The sequence below is a fragment of the Cololabis saira genome, chromosome 13 (genome assembly GCF_033807715.1).
Source record: "Cololabis saira isolate AMF1-May2022 chromosome 13, fColSai1.1, whole genome shotgun sequence".
Lineage (NCBI taxonomy): Eukaryota > Metazoa > Chordata > Actinopteri > Beloniformes > Belonidae > Cololabis > Cololabis saira.
The window spans coordinates 2,682,125-2,702,060 of NC_084599.1; the positions used below are offsets into that span (position 1 = coordinate 2,682,125).

The window sequence follows — 19,936 nt, forward strand, 5'->3', positions numbered from 1 at the left end:
CCCGCATGCAGCCCTTTAGCGCCGCCCTAGTGGCTCCTGGAGCTTTTTCAAAAATGTTTGACCTTTTTTTCTTCTTTTCTTTTTTTCTCTTTTGTTTTTCTTTTTTTCTCTTTTTTTTCTTCTTTTTTTTTCTTTTTTCGTTTTTTTTTCCTTTTTTCCCCCTTTTTTTCTTCCTTTTTCCTTTCCTCTTTAATCTCGACATTTTTACTTTTTTCTCGAAATTTTGACTTTTTTCACATTTCCACTTTTTTCTCAACATTTAGACTTTTTTCTCGACATTTCAACTTTTTTCTCGACATTTTGACTTTTTTTCTCGAGATTGTACTTCAACATTAATCTCAACATTTCAACTTTTTTCTTGACATTTCAACTTTTTTCTCAAGAAGGTACTTCAACATTAATCTTGTCATTTCGACTTTTTTTCCTTGAAATTTTGACTTTTTTCTCAAAGTGCATAATGAAAAAAATCTCCCCCCAGTTATAACTAATATAGAAACATGCAGCATGTGTTGTCTTCATTCTAAGACTTATACAAGACTTTTCATTTTTTGCGGCTCCAGACATATTTGTTTTTTGTGTTTTTGGTCCAATATGGCTCTAAAACATTTTGGGTTGCAGACCCCTGCTATATACTATATACTATGTACTATATACTATATACTATATACTATATACTATATACTATGTACTATATACTATGTACTATATACTATATACTATATACTATATACTATGTACTATATACTATGTACTATATACTATATACTATATACTATATACTATATACTATATACTATGTACTATATACTATGTACTATATACTATATACTATATACTATGTACTATATACTATATACTATATACTATATACTATATACTATGTACTATATACTATGTACTATATACTATATACTATATACTATATACTATATACTATGTACTATGTACTATATACTATATACTATGTACTATATACTATATACTATATACTATGTACTATATACTATATACTATATACTATATACTATATACTATATACTATGTACTATATACTATGTACTATATACTATATACTATATACTATGTACTATATACTATATACTATATACTATATACTATATACTATGTACTATATACTATGTACTATATACTATATACTATGTACTATATACTATATACTATATACTATATACTATGTACTATATACTATGTACTATATACTATATACTATATACTATGTACTATATACTATATACTATATACTATATACTATATACTATGTACTATATACTATGTACTATATACTATATACTATATACTATATACTATATACTATATACTATGTACTATATACTATGTACTATATACTATATACTATATACTATGTACTATATACTATATACTATATACTATATACTATATACTATATACTATATACTATGTACTATATACTATGTACTATATACTATATACTATATACTATATACTATGTACTATATACTATGTACTATATACTATATACTATATACCAGGGGTCTCCAACTCCGGTCCTGGATCCACCTATCCAGCATGTTTTAGGTGTCTCCCTGCATGAACACACCTGATTCTAATCAAGGGTTCATTAACTTGTCATCAAGGTCCAGACAGTTCTGTTGCTGACACAGCTCCTTGTATCATGGTGTGCTGAAGCAGGAAAGATCTAAAACATGCTGGATAGGTGCTCTCCAGGACCAGGGTTGGAGACCCCCTGCTATATACTATATACTATAGTATCCTGCAAATTATGTTTAAAGCTCATAAAAAAACTTTACCAATCAACATTCAGAAAAGATTTGAACAAAGAGAAAGCAAGTATAACTTAAAAGGAACAGAGATTTCTAAAAAACCAAGATTCAGGACTAAATTGATGGAACGTTGTGTTTCTGTGAAAGGAATCAGTTTATGGAACAATCTGAATAAAGAAAACAGAGAATCCAAATCAAACATTACATTCAAAAGAACAATTAAAGCCTGTATGTTAAGTAAATATAATGAAATATGTTAGTTAAGTTTGATTGACATACCCATAGACGGCGGTTATTTTATTTTAGTTTTTTTATTTACTTAGTTGTTTTTTTTATTTTTAATTTATGTTATTTGTGAATTTATTTCTTGGAAAAAGGGGAAGATTGGATAAGATTCTTCTTCTTTATGCTCCCTTTTCATTCACAATTTATGAACATTTGTATTTGTATTTGTATTGAATTGTTTGTTTTATTTTTTGAATGAAATAAAGAATAAAATGAAATGAAATGAAAAACAACTGTCGCTCCTTAAGGTTTCAGAGGAGGACTACAACACCGTGCTCATACGTTTAACTGGGACTCTGGGTTTGTGGCTAAATGTTTTGGCTGCATCACAGTATGAAGATGAAAACCTGTGCACACAAAATACCTCATTTATATTCCATGTAATACTTTCAAAATAGGCAATAATATAATGTGTCTCTCACTATTCTCAAATATACTGTAAACTGCACAAAAACACAACTCAGCTCAATCCGGGAATGTGAATGAAGTGGCTTGCTCTGCAGTGAGCGATGAGTTTCATGCTGGTTCTTAGTCAAAGACAAAACCTGATCTGTTTTTGATGCATTATATCCAGTACTCGAGTTCTAAAAGAAAATCAGGGGGGATGGTGGATTTTATCATATGGAGACAGATAATTTGTGCTGATTACATTATATATTATATAATATATTACAAATAATAGCAGTGACCAAAACACCTGCAGAAATACTGCAGGAATGACATAGCAGCAGTTAAATGCAGCCTTCTGTAAGCTTGAAATATCCACTGGGCTTACATCAAATACATCAAAACACAACAATAAAAAACACTTTTCTGAACTTATCAATATGACTCTGTCCTTCACAGGATAAGTAACATGGATCACTGCAAAAACTCACAATCTTAACAAGAATATTTGTCTTATTTCTAGTTAAAATGTCTCATTTTAGTAAATAAATCTCATTACACTTAAAACAAGACTCATCACTGGAAAAAACAACAATTTTCACCTGTTTCAAGTAGATTTTCACTTGAAATAAATAGAAAAATCTGCCAGTGGAACAAGATTTTTTTGCTTGTAATAAGAAGATAAATCTTCCCATTGGCAGATTTTCCTACTTATTTCAAGTGTAAATTTACTTGAAACAGGTGAAAATTGTGAAATAAGTTATTTTTCTGGTGTTATTTTTCTGGTGATGATTCTAAATGTTGAAATAGCAGTAAAACCACATTCATTGATGAAATGACATAAGGGATGGAAAGGAGGGATGGCAGTTTTACAGGGGGGATGATTTGGACCGTTTTTATTTCAGGGGGGGAAGCCATCCCCCCTCATCCCCCCTCAACTCCAGTAGCTACTGTCTATATTACTGTAATATTTTTAAATGTACTGTAAACTTATGGATGCAACTTGGAGCACATTGTTATGCACATATTGATCTAAGCCTTCAATGACTAATAAACTTAAAACATACTGCAGTATCTGGCTATGGTTAGCGGAAACACTGTATTTTCACAAGGTGAAAATACTTCTTGTGTGCCCAGTATCTTTTTTGAAAGTAAGATGAGCGAGCCACATGGCCATCCATCATACTGACCTCCGCCCGCTGCACTTACAGTGATGCAACACAAAGAGCACTTTATATTCTACAATGACACTGAAACATGCCACTGGATTTAAATAAAGAGGATTAAAACTGTCAACAATTTGTAAAACACCAAGAAACAAACTAAAGGGAACATATATTTTGTCAAGGATGAAGGATACCTCACTTCAGAAAAGTATGGCCAAATGATATTGCTGCATTTAACAACAGCCTTCTATTGACCAAAATGTTATTACGTTTATGGCACATTTAAACAGTTTCTCACTTTTACACTTTAACACATCTTCATGCTGTTTCTTCCTCCCTCCTTTTGCTGCCTGATATCTCAGCAAGACAGTCCTATTTGACCTCTAAAAATATGGTGACGGCAGATTTGTGGCTCGTGTTGATAACCAATCAGATGGCTTTTGTCGTGCAGGGCTGACAACCCCCATTGTGTCTTAAATCACATTTTCTCTTTATCGTTCTCTCCCTCGGTCCCTCTGTCTTCTTTATTGCTTGTTGGCGATGGTTTTATTTGGTGCAGGCAGATAGTATAGTGAGTCTCTCAGTGGGCTGTGGACAAACTGTCAGCCGACTGAGAAACGGAACAGATCAAAACCGGACTTACCAGGTAATCAGACAAGATAATAGAATGGAACAGAATAGTGAGGCAGTTATCTTAAACGCAGACTTTAAAGAATGATCAGCATCGTGATACGACTGCTTGTAGCTAACTGTTGCTGAGAGATACGACTGGTTCATTTCCGGCGTGCACTTGTTAGAACTGCAGCACTTTCATTGTGCTGCTCCACATATTTCTTTGCAACACAGTCTCACATCAAAATGTGAAATAGCAACGATTGTCCACAGTACGAAACGTATTAGTTTCACAATAAAGCCTCTCAAATTGTGACATGTTTGTGACTGTTGATGCTTTTAAAGTCAGTCTCAAGACTCACCTTTTTAAATTGGCTTTTAGCTGATTCCTTTTAGTCTTTCTTGCATACCCTTGTAGCTGTTCTTGTTGTTTTAACCCAGGTCTTATGGTCTTATGGTTTTAAGTTGTTCTTATGCTTGTTTTAGCATGTCCTGCTTTCTAGACCTACTTTTAGGATTTTATGTTGTACCTTTAAACGCTTGTATGTATGTATTTTAATTATTAATATGAACATGCCAAGTAATGGCATGTTCATATTACAATCGTCCAGAATGGCCCAAAGGGCAATGTTGCTAGCATTTTGCTAACAAGCTAAAGTCGCAAAAGTCCCACTGCGCACCAGCGGGTGTACAGCATGACCCCGCTCTGATGTGGGAAAAAATAAATCCCTAAAAAATAAAACGAAGAAAAAAACGAGAAAAAACATGAAAATGAAGGCGATATAATAGTAAACAGAAAAGGTTTCCCTTTTCTCCTTCTTATTCCGCACGCTTTTTCCGTCCGTTAATGCGGCCCGAACCACAACGTGCACCCATGCATGGCATAGATCGTTGGATGCGTCTCCATCGTGCCTCGATGGACATTACTTTTCTCAGTCAAAAGTGTTACCGTGGCAACGCTAGATGCCAAAAAGCAAAAACAAAAGGCAAAAATTCGGACGCTTATTGCTCGGCCGAACTTTATTGTAAAGACATCGTTTAAACTTTCAAACACTCGGCCCGATTGGCTCTAACGGTCCGTACAACCTCATTATTTTTTTTGCGATATTTAACTTTCAATTTAAAGAAAATTTCCATTTGACTTTGGATGCTTGTTGCTAGGCAACAGGTTATCGTAGAGACATCGTACAAATGTTCTCAGACTCGGTACGCTGTGGACTTCAACATTTTCAAATTTCATGAAGCTGCGATTTAAGGAACTTTTATGTCAAAATCCAGGCCAAATGGCCCCATTCATTCGGATGGGGTTTTTTACCACGGTGAAAAAAAACCTATCCGTTAACGTAGCCTGAACCGGAACGTGCACCCACACATAGCAAACATCAACACATGTGGATCCATCATCCCTCCCCCTACTTGTCTCAGCCAAAAGTGTTACCGTGGCAACGCTAGGTGCCAAGAAGCGGAAAAAAAGGTACGCTTATTGGTCGGCCGAACTTTATCATAGAGACATTCAAATGTTCCCAGACTCGGTTTCGCTTTCCACCAAAATATATTTCAAACCTCATTATGCCAATTATTACAGTTTTTGAGATATTAAACTTTCAATAAGAAAAAAAATGTCCATTTGACTTTGGACGCTTGTTGCTAGGCAACAGGTTATCGTAGGGACGTGATTCAAATGATTCAAAACTCGCCTCGCTGCGGACTACAACATATTCAAATTTCATGAAGCTGTGATTTACATACATTTTAAGTGAAAATGCCTGTAATAATTTTTCGGGGGTCATGTTCTGGGTCTTTGGAAAGCGCCTCGAGACAACTTCTGTTGTAAAAGACGCTATATAAATAACATTGAATTGAATTAATATTGCTGCTGGCATCGACAATTACAGTCTCTGCAGTTTGACTCAACAACACCAAATGTAATCTAAATGCAGCAAAATGTGTAACAGTTGTTACATTTCCCTGTCAGAGACTAACAGGGAAAAACTACTGAGGATGCCTCAGCAAAGAAATGACTGCAGCTGTACTGAGAGTATAACCATCCCAACTTCATCACTTTAGGTTAACACTTGTTATATTTACAAAAAACGGTTAGCAGTTATCAACCCTGGACACATTTGAAGACCTCTGATTTATGTTTTGAAAATACCTGGTTTAGTCTGAAAGCTGGAACTGATACTGATAAGCCCTAATGAAACAACAGACATCCTGTAAATGCAGGCACTCACATTTTAATACCAGTAATTTAAAAGAAAAGTCTATTTTATTCGTAGATCTGAAGGTTAGTTTATAGGTTAGCCGCATGCACCCGACTTTATGGAACCAAATGTTGGAAAGGTTGTTCCAGTGTCTCAAAACAAGAATGCATTTAGTTTGTGTGTAGCCCATATTCCTAAAGTTAGTTGTGTTCAAAGCTAGTAAAGGACGCTGCATGTTCACATTTATTATATTATATATACCATACCATCCTCCTACCATTATATTTAGTGGTAGGAGGATGGGTTAGTTAGGAGGAACGCAATGGAGGAGTAAAAAGATGTTTAAAGCAGGACAGGACAGAGGGAAATGTGCTGCTTCACAGTGTGTCAAACATGCAAGTGCGTGTTGTAGCAGCTCATTTAATCTGTCTATGTTGGACTCAAAATACTGTGTTTTAAAATAATGATGGATGCATCCTGTAAATCATTTTGGTTTGTAGACACGTGGGATGCACTCGTAATCTCAAAGTGGTGGTTAAAAAAAAATCTGATGGAATATATTTTTTGGAAACATTCATAACTGCTGCTACTTTACGTGCCGGTGACTTTCCAGGTTGATGAGATGAGAGGATTATGTCATCACAAAAAGGACAAAGCATTATCTCACAATTATTAAAAAATCATTGATTACCAGGGATAAATAAGGGCAAAGTTATTTATTTACAATAAACAGTAAAGAATTAATCTCTCAAATTAATTTTTATTACCTATTTCTGAAAATGGGAAAACCAAGGTTTTAGGAGACGGTTCCAAAAAGCCATTAGAAGAGATCTGTCATGACAGCCTTGGTTTGGATGTTATCTGTGGTTTGTAATACACCCTTATGAGCTCACGCTAAAATAATGGTAAAGTAGGCGCTTTCAGTGGCTCATTCAGCGGCTGTCATTAGCTGTGTTAAATAAGCAGTCCATATCCATATTCTCAAGGAGGCTGAAACAGCATTTAGACAAGGCTATTTGACTGAATATTTTGATAAAGGCTCAATTAGAAAAGATTATGAGCTTAGACATTGAAAAGAGAAAAGCATGCAGCTAAGCCCACCACTGTGAGCTTCCTTTATGCTCAACATCTCAGCAAATGTTTCAGTCCAACTTGGCAAATTTACAGGATGGAATATGCAACATTTACCACACATCGATGCACAAACACAAAATCTAAAGTCTAATGAAGTGTAATCTAAGAGATGGTTAAAAAAAAGCCTAACACAGTAACGCTTTTAAAACTAAATGAAAATATCTAAGAGCCTAAAGGTGTCTGTCCTAAACAGGGTTGATTTAGGAAAGGCTTTGAGTATTTTTGGTTCCTAAACCTGCCCAAGATACCCAAGATACCGATGAGGTATTGTGACACCGTGGCTGACCTGAAACTCCAGCTTCCTACCCCCTGCAGGGCCCACACCTTGGAACTAGCTTCAACAAACACTTGAACCACGGGAATGCCATAAGATGAAGTTCCTGACTGACTGATAAGTTAATACCAACTCATTTGGCCACAGACTTGAATCACAAGAACACCTATGGGGTAGTTTAGAACTTAGTGACAGTCATGCCAAATGCCCGATAACGGCATTTGGCCACAGATCACATCTGTCTGTAAATTGTTTTTGTCTCTCATTTGGCTCGTTTATTCCTGCCTTTTGTACTTTGAACTTAGTCTATAAAAAGTCAGGATTCCAACCACTCTGGGTCAGCACACCAAGCCAAACATGCGCTGCGTAGGTCTGCTCACCGCCGGCTTACTGAATAAAACTCACTACACCACAGCGGACTTCTGAACTGGTCTTGATTATATTCTATATATATTCAAGAAACCTAAAAAGAACAATTATATAACTTAAAGGAGCATGAGGCTCCTTTTAAGAAATGAGACTCATTAGCGCCACCCTTCACCACGACGGCCGTCGGGGGTACTGCAGCCAACAGTGAAGCCGGCACGGGAGAACGGGGAGAACGTGCATGCAGCGTCATGTGACGTCACATCTGCAGGACAGCGCGGGAAATTCGGCCCCACAATTGCAGCACATTTTGCAGCACACAGCCTGTTCAAGGCAAAGGAGAGATACACTAGAGGACTCATTCTTTTTGGTTTGGAATGCTTCATCTGACATTATTACTAGAAAACTTAAAACGTATACGAATTTTTTTCATAAATCCTGCCTCAATCCTGCCTCAAGCTCCTTTAAAGGGGACCTATTCTGAAAAACAGGTTTTTTCTTGCTTTAACATATATAAAGTGGTCTCCCCTCAGCCTGCCAACACAGAGAAGGAGGAAAACAACCAAATTCTGCAGTGTCTGTACAGCCGCCCGGATGAGCCGTCCAGTGTCATGTGGATCTACGAGCCGTTCAGATTCTGCTCCCGTCGTTACGTAACCAAAATGCAATTTACATCGGTTGTCCTCCGATGTGTGAAACCACGCCCACAACTAACTCCTCCGGCCGGAGCTTCCTCCATTTTTTTGTAGCGGGGTATCGCGTCATTCAGACAGCCAATCAGCACAGAGCCTCATTATCATAGCCCCGCCCACTCAGAATCCTGCATAGATAATGAGGTTAGAGAATGGGAAGATAAAGACATGGATCAGAGGCTGAATTTCTCTTTTTTTTTATTTAAAATTATTATTATTTTTTTTTTATCCCCGATTTTTTACCCATTTCATCACCCAGTGCTCATACCTAAGTAACAGTCCTGGGCATTGCTCCCCTCTGCCAACCCAGGGAGGGCCCTGCACTGAGCTCAGGTCTCCTTCTTATCCTGAGGAGTGATGGACCGCATCTTTTCACCAGGCAGGGTGAGGATTCTCTGACCGGACGTAGCGCGTGGAAGGATCACGTTATTCTGGCCAGATCCTCCCCACCCCATCTGTTCCCCGGTTGGCCAGAGGGGGCAGTAGAGACCAGGACTGTTGCATGTTTTTGTGAGGGTAGCTCACATTAGCTACCCAGGGGAACACAGCGAGAACATGCAAACTCCACACAGAAAGATCCTTTCTCCAACCCCACCCAGGGTGTGGGCACTGAAGTCATGGGGGAACTAAGCGTCCCCGGCGGGAATCGAACCCAGGACCTTCTAGCTGTGAGACGGCTGCACTACCTGCTGCTCCACCGTGCCCCCAGAGGCTGAATTTCTAATTTATTTAGCAAAAACAATCAAAAGCTTGTTTTTAAGACATTCAAGGCCTGTTTAAAATAGGTATTAGATGCCATAATAGGTCCCCTTTAAAATTGAAATGTCTTCCACCAACAAGTGGTTTGGAAGAGGAAAAAGAAGCACATTTAATTGATTTTAAGATAAAGGAGGCAAAAAAAAGAGAAGCAGCATGCTTGTAAGGTTTGAACTTTTCAGAGCTACAATGGTCACAGGATCGTCGGTTACCCCATCGTCAGGTTAAAGGAATGCTTGAGAGACCAACGGTACAGTGGTTGAAAGAAAGTGGATTCAGGTTTTTTCAATTTTTTTTTCCTAATTTTGTGAGAATTACTTGCTAACGAAAAATGCAGATAATAATATGTAAGGGATCATGCAAAATCCATACTGTATATTTCTGATAATGTACTGTACACCTGGAAGGGCATTATCCCGCTTATACCAAGGTCACTTACCAAAAAACATCAATATTAAATCAGTTATTCATGCTTTAATGTGTTTTCAGTGTAAATCATTAGTTTTATAACCAGCCACAGCTGAGCGGCTGAGCGACTATTTAATCTCTCGTCTGCAGCCGTTGGAACCTGGTAAGTTACAACGTTTTTTAACAAGCCATAGATCAGTGTCCTTGGTAGGAGATGTTCTAGTCCACTCAGCTCTGCTCGGCTATTTTATTTTCTCTCCTCTTCTGCATCCAAGTCATCAAAATTGTTAAATTCACCAAATAAATTAAAAGAAATTACAAAATCACTCATGTGTCCGTCCTGTGGTAGCCGGCTCTTCTTCTCTGAATCTCCGTTGCCGTGGTTACCACCTGGCAGTTGATCCAGTAATGATATTAAAGTTATCAGGCAATTTGACCAAACTTGTTTTCACACAGACCGTGGTATAATCAACAATAAACTCCAATTGTTGGGAAAATAAATGGTGTATGAGCTACTATTCCCCTCAAACAAGCATGTATATTCCTATGTCAGATCATCAGAACTCCTTACATCAATCTAATGTCAATCCAGAATATCCTTAACCCTGGTGCTGTCTTTGGGTCAAAATGACCCAATCCTTCTATCCTTCTTTCCTCCTGCCATGCTCTCTCCTTCCTTCTTCCTTTCCTCTTTCTTCCTTTTTTACCCTCCTTTACTCCTTTTTCTTCCTTCCTCCCTTTCATCATTCATTCCTTTATTACCTTCTTTGCTTTGCCTTCCTTCTTTCCTTCATTTTCTCCATTCCTTCTTCTCTCCCTTCTTTCTTCCCTTTTCTCCATTCCTTCCTCCCTTTCCTACTTCCTCCCTTCTTTCCTTCTTTTCTCCTTTCCTTCCTCCCTTTCCTACTTCCTTCCTTCTTTCCTTCTTTTCTCCCTTATTTCCTTCCTTTCTCCCTTCCTTCCATCTTTTCTCCATTCTTTCCTCCCTTCCATCTTTTCTCCCTTCCTTCCTGCCTTTCCTACTTCCTTCCTTTTTTCCTCCTTTCTTCCTTACTTCCTTCTTTCCTTCCTTCCATCTTTTCTCCCCTCCTTCATTCCATCTTTTCTCCCTTCACCTCCCTTGACCTGAAACAGCACAGGGTTAACATGTATGTCTAGCCTCCTGTATGACATGTAATTGCAGTGGGACTATAATCACATGAACTCTGACAGGAGACATTCAATAAAGTTTTTGATTAACTTCTGTTTTTCCTTGAAGTATCCTTGTCCTCCTTGATTCCTCTTTTACACATGAGGTTGTTTTTTAAGCCAGGCTTTTATGTGTGATGACAGTGCTGGAAGCGGCAGAGTTAGGGCAGCAATGCCTCCCAGAGAAATTGATATTTTACAGGCCAGGTATATCTTTAAACAATCAGAGCCTTGATGAATCGGCCCAACGGCTGATGTATGGCTGGAAGGGAAGGGGTATTTGGAGAAGGTTTGAGTCAGGGAAATGCACCTCATCAATCAGTATGATTAAAGGTTTTGGCTGGGCTAAAACAAACTCAACACTGTGAGGGCCGGCCCATAAAGGGACAGTCCGCTTTAAACAAGTCCAACAGCCAAGCCCTGGATCGGTCCTGGCCCCTCGTACAGGCAGAAACACTTTACTAAACTGTTAATACACCAAACTTGTATTTTCCATATAATCATTATGTAAGCATAAAAAAATCAAAAAGCTTGGGTTAATAAGGAAAAGTAAAAAGGCAGGTTTTCACATCTTTTTTTAACTCGCTGACAGTTTGAACCCATGATGAGAAATATTTTTCTTTCTTTCTTGTTTGTTTATTCTTCCTGACTTGTTTAATGTTATTCGGAATTGTAGGAGGAGAAAACAAATCCCATCCAACCTTTTCTTTGAGGAACATTGTTTTGAACGATTTAAATTATTTTTTCGAGCATTTGTTGACAAAATGAAGATTCGCTACTCATCTTTGCTTTGTTTCAGAGTCAGCCTTTCATGGATACTGCTTTTGATCAAAATTATCATCACATTTGAAAAACAACAGAACTCTTTTCACCTCCTTTCAAATTCAATTTGAATATGATTTTCTATATTGTCCCACTTGAATGAAAGAATGTTGCTATAGTGCAAACTCCTTTCCTACAATCAAGTCCAGGGTGAGGACAGAGATGTCCTTCAATGTATCACATACCTTGAAGTGTGACACTATCTACTGCAGTGAAGTATAAAACATTCCTCTGCTCTTTCAGAACAGAGTAGGATCTGGATGGTCAACTGCAAGGCTTTTCAGGGAACCTGAGTGTTTCAAAACCTTCCACCTCAACGTTGAACCACAAAGTGCGGTGCCTCTCACCTTTTTTCTCCTCTCCTCTTCCCTTCCTCTCTTCTCCATTTCCATTTTTATAAGTATCTCATAGCTATCATTTTTGTCCATCGCTCCTGTAGTTTCTTGTGCTGGCCCCCCTTTTCTTTTCTTTTTTCTCTTTTGTTCATGGTGCAGCATCCTCTGCCGGTGGTGAAGAGCATCTCTGAATGTACAACACCGGAACCTACAGCGTGGTTGTGAGAGGGGCAGGGTAACGGCCCGGTCAGGCGGGGGAGAGATTTGTCCGTCAAGACTCCTCTCCCTGGCCCTGCCCCTTCTCAACCTTTCCCCGACCCTGCACCTAACCTGGGGCTTGCTGATTGGGCCGGAGCTTCGGGAGCTGCATGCTGGCCTGCGGTCCCCACCCCCGGTCATCCCGTTGCTGCTTCCACCTGCCTGCGGTCCCCACCCCCGGTCATCCCGTTGCTGCTTCCACCTGCCTGCTGTCCCCACCCCCGGTCATCCCGTTGCTGCTTCCACCTGCCTGCTGTCCCCACCCCCGGTCATCCCGTTGCTGCTTCCACCTGCCTGCTGTGCTGCTGACGTCCCAGACCCCCAGTCTGGCCTTCGGCAGGAGGGTCCCCCCTTATGGTCCAGGTCCTGGTCCAGGTTTTTTCCTCCTAAAGGGGAGTTTTTCTTGCCACTGTTTGGCTTAAGGCTTTTCTCCCACTAGGGGAGTTTTTACCTGCCATTGTTTATGTAATAATTGCTCGGGGGTTTATGTTCTGGGTCTCTGGAAAGCATCTGATGACAACTTTTGTTGTATTAGACGCTATATAAATAAAATTGAATTGAATTGAATTAAATTGAAGGTCTGATGTTGCATGGATAAGAAAAGCACACCTCCTTTGCTAACAGAACTCTGTTATGTGCTTGCTTAACACTCTTTCTGCAGGAGAAACACACAACATGTAACACAAAGGCAGTGGCATTTTATAAGTTTGCCCCATGGCCAAATCCGCTGTAGTCAGAGTCCTGCTACCAATAAATACAGCTCTGCATCAGCAGCTCTGCATATTTAACGCCACTAATGGCTTTTTGCAGAGTGCTCACTCCGGCCCACAAACACACTGAGTCAAGTAGAAAAAGCAGTGATGCGAGAATGTGGCGGTCAGGGTGGGGTGGCACCTGTCAGTAAAGCAATCTCTCTAGGCAAACAGGTAGAGGTGTGCACAAAATAATTGACAAAAGAAATGTGACTCACATTTCTCAGAGAACCAGTTAAAGAACGAATGAGGGAAAACCAATATGTGATGATTTTTTTCTCCTTCTCTACAATGTCTAACTGGATGTTTTTAGATAAAAGCAAAGTTAGCAAAGTTAGCTTTCCCCCCCAGCTTGTTCACTTTCATGTGGTCAAAAAGGAAAGTAAGCAGGGAATAACACGAGTCCTGCTTGCAGTGAAGCCCAGCAGTCGAGTGGCTCGACCCTACAGAGTTCAGAAGGAGCCGCTGGACAGGACTTAGAATAGAGGGAATGTTCATGACGTCACAGATGAGACTTCACAGCGGGTTTCGCCAACTGAGTGTCAGAAAGACTGAGTGTCAGAAAGACTGAGTGGCAGAAAGACTGAGTGTCAGAAAGACTGAGTGGCAGAAAGACTGAGTGTCAGAAAGACTGAGTGGCAGCGTAAACTTTCAGTTTGAGCAACTGGAAAAAATCTAAAATGGGAAAGAGCTGTTGTGCGATCCACTGTACTCATAGATTTAGCAAGAAATCGGAGTTATCGTTTTACAGATTGCTGAAAAATAAGCTTAATAGAGACAGATGGATCTCTGAAATTCACAGAAACAACTGGATTCCAGGCACCGAAACGTGGATTTGTGGTTCCCATTTTGTATCAGGTAATGTTGGATTTTTGGGTAGCTAACGTTAAACGGTCAAATCATAAAGTTCAGTGTCCTCATCAATTTAATTTCGCCAACAAATCCTGCCTTGAAGTCGGACCAAGCGTCAAGACTTTTGTAAGCCTTTGAGCTTTGCTTTGTGTATTTCCCCGGCGTAGAAATTAAGTACATATAAAGAAACTGGATTCGTGGCCAAATATTAATGTCCATGGACCACTGGTTCTTGGTAACTGTACCAAATATTAATGTCCATGGACCACTGGTTCTTGGTAACTGTACCAAATATTAATGTCCATGGACCGCTGGTTCTTGGGGTAACTGTACGGGTCACTGTCAAGTCCAACTGACGCTAATTTAAGCCCATAATCAGCTGTTATCCCGTCTTCTCCACAGTTTCCCCGACTAGTTGCAGCAGTTTTTGCCACTCAGTGTGAGTAAGGGAGCGTGGTCCAGTGGGAAAGTGACGTCAATTGAGACCCTCTATTACTGCCATCAACCACGATCGCTCATTTACAAATGTCCAGCTGTAACTTAATGGTAAGAATAAGACAGCTTCCACATTCCATCGCAAAGGACAGCCGTACAGCAGACATTACAATGAAGCATCTAATTTATGAAACATACAGTTAAACCATTGCATCCTTTTTTTGTTTTGCAGGCAGGCGTGCGTTTGCAAAGTCCTCGTAGTGAAAAAGGCTCTGGCCTAATTTCTTTTACATGTAGCCTTACACACTATATGGACAGTGTGCATGTTTATTCCAAAGTATTTTAATAGAGTAAAAGGTGGATATTCCTCTAGATATCTAATTTGGTATGATTCAATAAGAAGGGGTAGAATCTGTAGCAACCAAACAACATGGAAATGAAACAATTTTCTTCATTTCAAACAGACAATAGCAGAAATTATTGCTGCAACTTGGACAGAATGGAGTCAGTGAACCTTCATGAATTCTCATCATCCCGAGTCGCAATATACACCTGCCCTTTGGGTGTAGCAGTGACATCGGTACACAGAGGAAAAGGAATTAGGAATTAGGCTAATGAGAAGCGATACGATCGAATAGGCAGAAAACTGAGATAGGGAAGAAAACTAGAGGGACTGAAAACAAGCAATGACATTGGCATGACAGATCAATGGAGGAAAAGAGGTTGTTTGCTCGGCAGCCGTCCCGCCTCAGTCCAAATTTCAGCAGAAATATGATTCCCCAGACACATATGTGATGTCTGATGAGGCATTGTAACACCGTGGCTGACGTGAAACTCCAGTTTCCTACCCCCTGCAGGGGCGACACCTTGGAACTAGCTTATACAAAGACTCGAACCACGGGAATGCCATATGATGAAGTTCCTGACTGACTGATATGTTAATACCAACTCATTTGGCCACAGATCACATCTGACTGTAAATACCCTTTAATTGTTTTCTGTCTTTCACATTTGGCTTGTTGATTCCTGCCTTTTGTGCTTTGAACTTACTGTATAAAGAGTCATGATTTCAACCATTCGTGGTCAGCACACCAACCCAGACACGCTCTGCGTAGGTCTGCTCACGGCCGGCTTACTGAATAAAACTCTCTACACCACAGCGGACTTCTGAACTGGTTTTGATAATATTCTTCAACATGTCAAATAACCAAGGAACGGATTCATTAGATCATACTGTTAAACAACACGCTTCTGCATGCAACTCAAATACATATCAAAACGTATCAGTATATGTATCAATATCAAGCTGTCATGATTCTTCTTCAGAGTTTTATACATTTTCTGTAATGCTGGTTTCATTATTTTCAGTTTCCTAATAAGGAGTTGATGTATCATGTCCACAGTTCTTGCAAACACCAACACTGCCACAGAGATACTGTACTTCCTGTCTCATGAAAAACCCAGAGCAAAAACGAAAGACCAGACAAACTCACCTAAACCAAGCTTAAAACCAGTCCTTGAAAATATCGTGTTGTGCAAATACTAGGCCGAAACCAGGGACCGGGCAACAAGCCGGGCAACAAGCCCTACATCAAGCGAGCAGTTCAGATTTCAGTCACAGAACAAACTGTCCGCTTATATCACACTGAGAGGAAAAGAAACAGAGCCTGAAATGAGGATAGGCGACGCTGACCCCTGAGGGTTTCCTCCACTGGTGAGAGATGAAAGAAAGCAAGGAAGAGAGCCAACACTGCTGAGTAGGAGATAATAAAGCTGGATTCTTACCTAGGACACCCAGGCGGTAGTTGAGAGTTATAACAATCACATTCCCATAGCTGGCCAGGATACTGCCGTCAAACATGTTTCCAGATCCCTCCATGTAGGAGCCGCCGTGTATAAAAACCATCACTGGCTTGGGGCTTCCACTCTCCCTAATGTCTGGGGGAAAGAGGAGGAAGGAGAGGAAGAGGAAGAGGGGTGGAACAGGCAAAGAGACGGATTAGTGGACGGACTGACAATGACAGCCAGAGATGACATTTTATTACTTTAACCCTTGTGCTGTCTTCAGGTCAAGCAAGGAGGAAGAGAAGAAGGGAGGAAAGAAGGAAGGAAGGAAGAATGAAAAGAAGGAAAGAACGAAGGAAGGAAGGAAGAAAAGAAGGATGGAAGGAAGGGAGAAAATAAGGAAGGGAGGATGGGAGAAAAGGAAGGAAGGAAGGAAGGAATGAAGGAAGGAAGGAAGGAAGGAAGGAAGGAAGGAAGGAAGGAAGGAAGGAAGGAAGGAAGGAAGGAAGGAAGGAAGGAAGGAAGGAAGGAAGGAAGGAAGGAAGGGAGAAAAGAGGAAGGGAGAAGGAAGGACGGACGGAAGGAAGGAAGGGAAAAAAGAAGGAAGGAAGGATAAAGAAAGAAAGAAAGAAAGAAAGAAAGAAAGAAAGAAAGAAAGAAAGAAAGAAAGAAAGAAAGAAAGAAAGAAAGAAAGAAAGAAAGAAGGAAAGAAGGAAGGAAGGGAGTAAAGAGGAAGGGAGAAGGAAGGAGAGAGCAGGATGAAAGAAGGAACAGGAGAATGAGGTCATTTTGACCCAAAGACAGTACCAGGGTTAAGAGTTTGGCCAACCCTTTAATTTTTTTGTTTTATGAGTAAATGTGGCACACCAGCTTTTTAATGTGAGATCTTATTAGTTTTAGGCATCGAATCACTCACTTTCCCACATGAAGGTCTGTCATGTTTGGGGTGTTTCATTTAGTCACTTACTTTAAACTCCAGGTTGTACAGACATTAATAAAAGACATTCAAAGTGGGGAGTTTTAATTTTGCTTCAGTCAACGGGCTGTCAACATGCAAGAGTGGCAATCTCAGCGGCCGTGCCAATCCCAGGCAAGACCTCTGCAAGTAATTGATTAGAAATATCATAAAAAGTGGCATATCTGGCTTGAAGGTTTTATGGGAAAAAAAATGCTTAATTAAAAGATAAATGTGAATTCAGGTCAATCTCTTCATTGGAGGCGCTCCTCAGCTGTTTAGAGATGCTTTCCCTGACATCGGGAAAATAAAGAAGCACTAGTTGGCACCAGAGGAAATTATGCAAATAAAAACTGAAAAGCATAGTTTTTATAAATGACTGAAAGGTTTATTGGGGCAGTTTATTTATATGGTGAATTAGTCCTTAATTATTTCAATGAATATGTTTTTAAAAGCCAGACATTTAAGATGAGATGGAGCGTCACTTAAAGTCAGACAAATAAAATGTTTAATTAAGTTTATTTTCATGTGAATATTTATCGGCCATATATTTCTACAAGTCCAAAAAGATGAGTCTTCTGTTAATATCTGAACTTCTTAACCCTCTTAAAGAAAGAAATCTACATATCTTGCTTGTTAATTAGATTTTATATAATGTGTCATTATACATAGTAAACTGACCAGTGAAGCTGTCATCCTTGTCGTCCGTTCTCTACCGCCGCCGTATTAATGTGTATAAACTTCCAAGAAGAGCTTGGCGATGAGCCGCCAAAGGCATCTGACACAAGCATGAGTAGGGATAGGAATCGAGAACCGGGTCTTGTTGAGAACCGGTTCCCAGTGTTTCAATTCCTTGGAATCGTTTTTCCTTTTTTTGCAAACGATTCCCTTATCGATTCCAGTGGGCGCGAATGACGGTCCGCGGGTCGAGGCGCGGTCGGCACCAATACGCTGCACGTTACTAGTCAACACAATAGATTAATATTAATAACCCAATATCACGATACAGTTTGTCACCTCCACGACACGTATCGTGACGTGTTTTGTATCGCGAAATTTCGTGGCACGATATATTGTTACACCCCTAAATGTGGACATTTCAACAAAGGGGGGACACTGTTAGGGCTTGGCTGGGCTTTCCTCCGCAACCCGGTCGCGCTGGGAGCGCGGAGTCGGGCGGCGTGTGGCAGGAAGAGCCGGGCGCTCCGGTGGTGTTTAGCTCCAGCTCGTCAACTCATCTATGGAGAAGTTAAAGAGCATCTACCGCTAGATGCTCCTTTCATCAAGGCAGGGAAGAGTATGACTCAGGCCAGAATAGATTAATGTCACACAGCAGTGACTAAGTTCGTGGTGTTGAACATGTTACTGGATATTCTTGTGTAATTGCCACAAAATCATTTGTTGTATTTAGTTTCTGCAGAAGAATATTTATTTTATTATTATTAGGGCCCGAGCACTGACAGTGCGAAGGCCATATTGTATCTGTAGGAATTTTTATTTTTCTTCCTTCCGACAAAATTAGGGCCTTTTTCCCCCCCTAAACGTGCCCCAAAAGGCACCAAATTTTGCACACAAGCCAGGCCTGGTGGAAAATATTATATATTTCATGGTTTGCATTAATGGGCGTGGTAAAATGGCTCAACAGCGCCCCCTAGAAAACTTTGTGTCTCAAGCCCCACAATACGGTTTGACATACATGCACGAAAATCGGTACACACCTGTATCATGTCACAACTTAAAGAAAAGTCTCTTGGCGCCATGGCCGAAACCGAACAGGAAGTCGTCCATTTTGAATTAATCGTGTAATTTTGGCGCAATTTATGCCATTTCTTCGGCCGTTAATGTGGCCCGAACCGTAACGTGCACCCAGGTGTGTTCAAAATGTCACATCAAAATGTGTGCCTTGATCCTACGACGATGCGCATTACTTTCCTCAGTCAAAAGCGTTACCATGGCGATGATATATGCCAAAAAGCGCGTCCCCCCTTCATCTGATTGGTCCATATTTAATAGTTCCAACTTTCTGCCATAACTTTTGAATGGTTTGACATACAGAGTTGTGAGTGGTGTCATCGGACTCGGTTTTGAGTCCTTGAACATAATTGGTGAAAATTGCACTCGTGAGGGCCTGCTGCTTTTGAGTTTTGCGGGAGCGGGCGGGAGTGGATATAAACACTGCGGGAGCGGGCGGGAGTGTAACACATACGTTGCGGGTGTGGGCGGTAATGGTCAGAAATGCAGCAGGAGCGGGTGGGAGCGGGATGAAGAAAACAGGGCTCTAGTGGGTACCGACAATGGTCACAATGGTAACGTAGGTCTTGTCAAAAATGATGATGCTCAGACCTTTTAAAACTGATGATCTCTTTTGCTGACTAATTATGATGAAATCCAAAGTGCCATTTAAAATTTCCAATGAGGAAGTTTATATTTGAGAATATAGATGTCATGGTCTTGGGAATTTGGATTTTCAGTATTGCTCAGTTCCA

General features: G+C 40.0%; 1 protein-coding gene across 2 annotated transcripts in view; it reads right to left on the minus strand.

Annotated features, from left to right (window-relative positions):
* The window catches only part of nlgn1 (neuroligin 1), a 560,456-nt gene that overhangs the window by 301,428 nt on the left and 239,092 nt on the right, over positions 1-19,936 (minus strand). For both annotated transcript variants that reach the window (XM_061737367.1, XM_061737366.1), the window contains one exon: positions 16,496-16,648. In XM_061737367.1, coding sequence (XP_061593351.1) covers positions 16,496-16,648 — 153 coding nt within the window. The remainder of the gene's footprint in view (positions 1-16,495; positions 16,649-19,936) is intronic.